Source organism: Bos javanicus, chromosome 3 (assembly GCF_032452875.1).
Source record: "Bos javanicus breed banteng chromosome 3, ARS-OSU_banteng_1.0, whole genome shotgun sequence".
Classification (NCBI taxonomy): domain Eukaryota; kingdom Metazoa; phylum Chordata; class Mammalia; order Artiodactyla; family Bovidae; genus Bos; species Bos javanicus.
In genome coordinates this window covers 17,865,669-17,872,795 of record NC_083870.1, presented here as the reverse complement: position 1 = coordinate 17,872,795, position 7,127 = coordinate 17,865,669, and the positions used below count along the sequence as shown (strand labels likewise).

At 44.2% G+C, this 7,127-nt stretch overlaps 1 protein-coding gene across 3 annotated transcripts; it reads left to right on the top strand.

The window, feature by feature from the left end:
- The first annotated feature begins 493 nt into the window (after positions 1-493).
- Positions 494-2,370, top strand: LOC133241059 (cornifin alpha-like). 3 transcript variants are annotated; one of them, XM_061406127.1, is made up of 2 exons: positions 494-594; positions 1,634-2,370. In XM_061406127.1, the coding sequence occupies exon 2, from the start codon at positions 1,652-1,654 to the stop codon at positions 2,063-2,065; it is 414 nt and encodes a 137-aa protein (XP_061262111.1). In that variant the 5' UTR covers positions 494-594; positions 1,634-1,651; the 3' UTR covers positions 2,066-2,370. The 3 variants fall into 3 exon arrangements, with proteins under 3 accessions (XP_061262111.1, XP_061262117.1, XP_061262127.1); XM_061406133.1 differs by having other exon boundaries at positions 508-594; positions 1,639-2,370; XM_061406143.1 differs by having other exon boundaries at positions 564-594; positions 1,601-2,370.
- Positions 2,371-7,127: the final 4,757 nt, after the last annotated feature.

Genomic DNA, 7,127 nt, shown 5'->3' with positions numbered 1-7,127 from the left:
ACATAAGGGTGTAGGACATTTCAGACAAGGACTCTATAACCAGTCAATTCCATGCTCTCTAGCATCTAGCATTATAAGGCAGACAGCGCGTGCCCACTTCAGCTTATCTGATCCCCTTCCTTTCCCACTTGTTCATCTGCTCAAATGTGCTCTATCCCACAGCACATGAGGAACAACCATCCCAAGGAAAAAGGCAGCAGGAAAGTGGCACTACTGCAAAAGGACTCAATCCTTTCTTCAGAATTAGCTCATTAAACGCTCCAGGAAGCCTGTGGGTCACCCCTCCCCCAGATAAGCCCTATTCTGGGTCTGCGGGGGAGGGGCAATTGGAATTAGGCCCAGGTGACATCACTGTCATACAGCCAGTGCCAAAGAATATCAAGTGGGTGGTTTTCATCACAAAAGCTGAGCCAACTGATAATTGAGGGGAATCAGGTGAATCGTGCTTGACAGGTAAGGAAGGAAAACAGAGGGGGCCCCCGATGATTGTATTTCCTTGAGGCAGGGCTCATTCATTGTATAAAATGCCAGCTGGCCCGTTGACTTCACAACCGACTGGAGCAACCAGACAACCTGTTCTTCTCTGTGGACCAGGTGAGTCTCTGATTAGAATCTATTTGAAATTTTTATTTTATCGTTGTTGGAAAATGGACAGAGGCAAACACGTGTAAGAGGGCTGAAGAGAGAATACTGGGGTATCTTTATTTTAAATGAAACGTGGTTTGGGTTTGAAAGGACATTAGAGCTGGTGAAGGTAGCCCCTTCAGTGGACAGCTATGGAACTGGGGGTCAAAAAGGAGGACAATCTTCGTAAGTTCTCAAGGTAAATTAGTGGTTGTGTTACCACTAGAACTCAGGACACACTCAGCAACACCATTATTCCCTGTTTCTGATAACTTATTATACAAATTTTAATTCATAAGAGGGACCTCTACTGAATATTTATTATACTTAAGGCACAGTGCTAGGCATTGTGGAGGGGATCAAATGGTCACAGAACTTCCTCACAAACTTACAACCTAGCAGGGAAGATAATGCATGTACACACATGTAGCTGAAATCTAAAGTAGATAGTGACTGGTATCAGAGAGGGGTCAGGGAAAGGCAGTGGCAGTTTGGGGGAGCTCAAGAAGAGCTGCTGGTGATGACGCATGATGTGAGCTATGATGGAGGAGTATTTGGACACACAGAGATGGGAAGGGAAGCATTTCAGAGAGGCCTGTGTACACAAAGGCCAGAGTAAAGTAGGAGGAGCTTAGATTCTAGACTCATCCAATAAGTCACAAGGTGTTCTGTGTGATACTAGAGGTGTGTGCAGTGCAGCTCTTTCTACATCGCTTTCTAAATGACTTAATATGTGGTTTTGGGTTTTGTCAATAAGGGACGTGACGTGCCTGGGGAAGAAATGGAGCCGAGGAATGAATCCTCCTGATATGGCACAGAAATGAGTTGCCTTTAAGCTCCTCCTCTTGCAAAACCTCAGAAACTATCAAAGCATGTTTTAACTATCAAATTTAGCTAGAAGGAACAGAGACTGTCTCCTCTAAAGGGCCCTGAAGTGAAACTGTTTGGCATTTAACCTGATTTCTTCTCTGTTTAGTCAAATCATTGAGTCAGCTTTTCTGTCTCTAAGTTCAGCCTCCTTTGAAGCATGAGTTCCCACCAGCAGAAGCAGCCCTGCATCCCACCTCCACAGCTTCAGCAGCATCAGGTGAAACAGCCCTGCCAGCCTCCTCCCCAGGAACCATGCATCCCCCAAACCAAGGAGCCGTGCCACACCAAGGTGCCAGAGCCCTGCCACCCTAAGGTTCCAGAACCATGCCACCCCAAGGTTCCAGAGCCCTGCCACCCCAAGGTTCCAGAGCCCTGCCACCCCAAGGTTCCAGAGCCCTGCCACCCCAAGGTTCCAGAGCCATGCCACCCCAAGGCTCCGGAGCCATGCCACCCCAAGGTTCCGGAGCCCTGCCATCCCAAGGTTCCGGAGCCCTGCCACCCCAAGGTTCCAGAGCCATGTCCTTCACCAGTCATCCCAGGGCCAGCTCAGCAGAAGACCAAGCAGAAGTAATGTGGTCCACAGCCATGCCTTTGAGGAACTGAGCACCAGCTGCTGAATCTCCCCCATCTGCTTCTGTTGTCCCACTTGCAATGAGTGTGCTGTCACCCTGAATTATAACCCCTCCTTCTTTGTACCCTGTAAAAAGTTTCCCTCACATTCAGTCTGGAGGGTTCCTGAGCTTCTGAATCAGGTTGAAAAGCTCACTGGCTGAGCTAGTCTTCCTGCTGCTCAGGGCTCATCTGAAGAGGATGTTGGGGTTGGGGGAATCGAGTGAATCTTCCCTGCTCTGCCCCCATTAAATATGTTTAACTCGATAGCGGACTGTATGTGTCACTAGCTGATAGCTTCCTTCATGGTTCTTTCACGTGAAGCAGAAACTGCCCGCAGTAAGGGCTGTTTGTGAGAGCTGCAGTCAGAAAGGATCTAGACATCGGGAACACGTGTGTGTGTGTCTGTGTGTGTGTGTGTGTGACTATACTCACAAGCATTGCTAGGCTGGCATTGGGAGAGCAGGCAAGACCGCCAGAGTCTGTTACTTTGGGTAGCTAGAGTAGGACTTTCTTCTTGAAAGAGTAAATTATTCATATCTAAGTGTAGGTGGTGTCTGCTTCATGCCATCTCTGACTCTACCCACACTGCCTTTATTCTTTTCTTATTTCTTTATTCCTGTTCCATCGTGATTATCTATTCTTCACTCATTCTCCCTGCCAAGCTCTTAAACACATTCACAGACGCAAACACACACACATCTTCATCCACACATACGTACCCATACACTCATACACAGACACACACACAGATCCCCCAAATTACAAAACACACACACATATACACATACACAGGGTACTTCTCAGAGTAGAACATAAGAGCAAATGCAGCAAATAAAAATGGAAAAGAAAAGTTTAGGCACGTTTAAGAAGGAAAAGAGGTTAATACATATGAGGCCAAAATTAAGATAAAGTAGAGGGAGAGCAGATAATTAAGATACAAAAGGCAACCTAGGTGTCCATTGATCAATGAGTGGATAGAGATGATGTGATATATACACACACAATGGAATATTAATAAGCCATAATAAAGAAGGGAATCTTGCCATTTGCAGCAACAGGTATGGGCACAGAGGGTATTATGCTAAGTGAGATAAGTCACATAGAGAAAGACAAATACTGTATGATTTCACTTATATGTGGAGTCTTTAAAAAACAAATACCAAAAAACAGAAACAGATTCAAAGATACAGAGAACGAACAGGAGGTCACCAAAGGGCAGGGTTTGAGGTAATGGGCTTCCCTTGTGCCTCAGCTGGTAAAGAATCCACCTGCAACAAGGGAGACCTGGGTTCGATCCCTGGGGTGGGAAGATCCCCTGGAGAAGGCAACGGCTACCCACTTCAGTATTCTGGCCTGGAGAATTCTATGGACTATATAGTCCATGGGGTTGCAAAGAGTCAGACACGTCTGAGCGACTTTCACTTTGAAGTAATGGGCCAAATAAATGAAGGGAATTAACAGGCAAAAAGTTCCAGTTATAAAGTAAATGTCACAGGGATATAATGAACAGCAAATACTGTCAATAATATTGCAATACTTAATTGTGACAGATGATTACTAGACTTATTGTGGTGATCAATTAATGTATATATAAAAGGTGAATCTTTGGCCACCTGATGAGAAGAACTGACTCATTTGAAAAGACCTTGATGCTGGGAAAGATTGAAGGCCGAAGAGAAGGGGACAACAGAGGATGATATAGTTGGATTGTATCACTGACCCAATGGACATGAGTTCAAGTAAACTGTGGGAGTTGGTGACGGACAGGGAGGCCTGGCATGCTGCAGTCCATGGGGTCGCAAAGAGTCAGACACGACTGAACTGAACTGAACTGAAAAGTTGAATCACTATGTTGTACACCTGAAAGCAATATATTCTTTGTCAACTACACTTCCATAAACATATAAAAGGAAGAAGTCAATTGACAAAAAAATGTTTAAACATTTTCTACACCATACATTGAAATTACATTTATTTACAACACTTCTTTAGCATGTTTCAAAAAAGCAAAGCAGTCCAAGATATTGATGAGCTAGAGGCAAGATTTTTCAGAACCTTCCTAAAACCCTGCAGCAGTTTCCAGAACCACAGCCCCCAAAGAGAGGAAAGGCGGTACAGTCACGTCTTGTGTGCATGTGTGATCCCACACAAACCCCCTTTGCAATACTAAATCTTTCTGGGAAAGCCCTCCACTCTATCCACCCCACTCACTACCAAGGACTGCAGTCTTGCCCACTGACTTTGAACTTACAACCATCAAGGATTAAATGAGGTTATCAGGCCGAGGTGGAGTTCTCCCCATCTCAGTTGCTGCTGCTGCTAAGCCGCTTCAGTCGTGTCTGACTCTGTGCGACCCCATAGATGGCAGCTCACTACTCCTCTTCTTTCAGCCCCTTTCCTCTCCAGGAAGTAGAATGTCAGGTCACCCAGCCAACACTAGAGGGCAGGGTCCTGCTTGTAGGTGAGAGATTTGAAACGCAAACTATGCACAGGTTGGTGGACTGCAGGTTCACAGCTTGGTTGCAGAACTCATCAGTGCAGATAAAGAAATGGATGTTGGGCTCTCTTCATAGATGTGTCTTGGTTTCCTCACCTTCACACTCTTCCTGTCCTAGGAGCACCATGAGTCTCCATGTGTCCTGAAGGAAAAAGAAGACAATTTGGTTTGGACGAAGACTGTTCTCTAAGGGAGTTCCCACAGGACAACAGGCTGTTTCCTCCTTTCTCTGACTTGGAAGAAACACTCTCCAACCACTTTTCCAGTGGCTTCCAGCATCTCCCCACATAGTGCACTCAATTCTCTTCAACATTGGTCATCCTGTTCCTCTATCTCTGCCTTCTGTCTCTTTTCTGTTGTATGTCCAACATTCCCGCCCCAAATCTCAGCCACCCCCACACCAACTACCTGCCAAATGATGGGAGTCTATGCGATGTCTGCTGAAATGACGAGTGGGCTATACCTCCCAGACAATGCTGTGGATTTGACAATGCTCTTTTTTGTTTTTATTTTCAATTTGAGGATAATTGCTTTACAATGTTGTGCTGGTTTCTCTGTATAACATGAATCAGCCTTAAGTATACATATGTCCCACCCTCTTGAAACTTACCCCCTCCCCATTCTACCCCTCTAGAATGTCACAGAGCACCAGCTTGAGCTCCCTGTATTATACAACAACTTCCCATTGGCTATCTAGTTTTCATATGGTAATGTATGTTTCAAGGCTACTTTCTCAATTCTTCCCACCCTCTCCTTCCCCTGCTGTGTCCAAAAGTTTATTCTCTACATCTGTATCTATCTTCCTGTCATGCAAATAGGTTGATCAGTACCATTTTTCTAGATGACATACATATGTGTTAATATACAATATTTGTTTTTCTCTTTCTGACTTACTTCACTTTGTATAACAGGATCTAGGTTCATCCACCTCAGTTCAAGTGACTCAGATTTGTTCCTTTTTATGGCTGAGTAATATTCCATTTATATACATAACAAAATTTCTTTACCCATTAGTCTCTCAATGGACATCTAGGTTGCTTCCATGTCCTGGGTATTGTAAATAGTGCTGCAATGAACATTGGAGTAAATGTGTCTTTTTCAATTATGGTTTTCTTAGGATATACACCCTGTAGTGAGACTGCTGGGTCATATGGGAGTTTCATTCCTAAGTCTTTTTTTTTAAAGGAATCTCCATACTGACAAAGAATTAACCTTCAAAGTATACAATAAATTCATTCAATTCAATATCAGAAAAACAATCAGAAAATGAGCAGAAGACCTAAACAGATATCTCTCCAAAGACATACAGATGGCCAATAAACACATGAAAAGATGCTCAACATCTCTCATTTTTAAAGAAAAGCAAATAAAACTACAATGAAATATCACCTCATATTCTTCAGAATAGTCATCATCAAAAAACTACAAGTAATAAATGCTGGAAAGGATGTGGAGAAAACCCTCTTGCCATGTTGGTGAGAATGTAAATTGATACAGCCACTATGGAGAGAGGAAGATTCTGAACCCCACTCTTTTAACACTGAGTTGCCACTGTCATTCAAGCTGCCAGGTGATACAGAGTGCCCGTTTTAGCAGCATGGCTGCCCAATTGTTCTAGGACTTTCAGGGGGCTTGTGTATTAGTTGGGAGATAACGTCCTGCTGCTCCACTTCTCTATTACTGGTACTGCGTGGTTGCTAAGTCGCTTCAGTCATGTCCAGCTGTTTGTGACCCTATGGACTATAGCCTGCCAGGCTCTTCTACCCATGGGATTTTCCAGGAAAGAATACAGGAGTGGGTTGCCATGCTCTCCTCCAGAGGATCTTCCTGACCCAGAGATCAAAACTGCATCTCTTGCATCTCCCGCGTTGGCGGGCGGGTTATTTACCACTAATGTTGCCTGGGAAGCCCGTGACTAGGACCACTTGATCTTATAAATAACTATGCGTCATAATTGCCACTCTTTTAAAATTTTAATCTCAATCCATATTAGAGGATAAAAGTCGTCTTAAAACTCAACGTTCAGAAAATGAAGATCACGGCATCTGGTCCCATCACTTCATGGGAAATAGATGGGGAAACAGTGGAAACAGTGTCAGACTTTATTTTTCTGAGCTCCAAAATCACTGCAGATGGTGACTGCAGCCATGAAATTAAAAGACGCTTACTCCTTGGAAGAAAAGTTATGGCTAACCTAGATAGCATATTCAAAAGCAGAGATATTACTTTGCCAACAAAGGTCCGTCTAGTCAAGGCTATGGTTTTTCCAGTGGTCATGTATGGATGTGAGAGTTGGACTGTGAAGAAAGCTGAGGGCCGAAGAATTGATGCTTTTGAACTGTGGTATTAGAGAAGACTCTTGAGAGTCCCTTGGACTGCAAGGAGATCCAACCAGTCCATTCTGAAGGAGATCAGCCCTGGGTGTTCTCTGGAAGGAATGATGCTAAAGCTGAAACTCCAGTACTTTGGCCATCTCATGCAAAGAATTGACTCATTGGAAAAGACTCTGATGCTGGGAGGGATT

Coding starts and splice junctions, on each gene's coding strand:
- LOC133241059 (XM_061406127.1), top strand. CDS start 1,652: ATGAGTTCCCACCAGCAGAAGCAGCCCTGCATCCCACCTCCACAGCTT.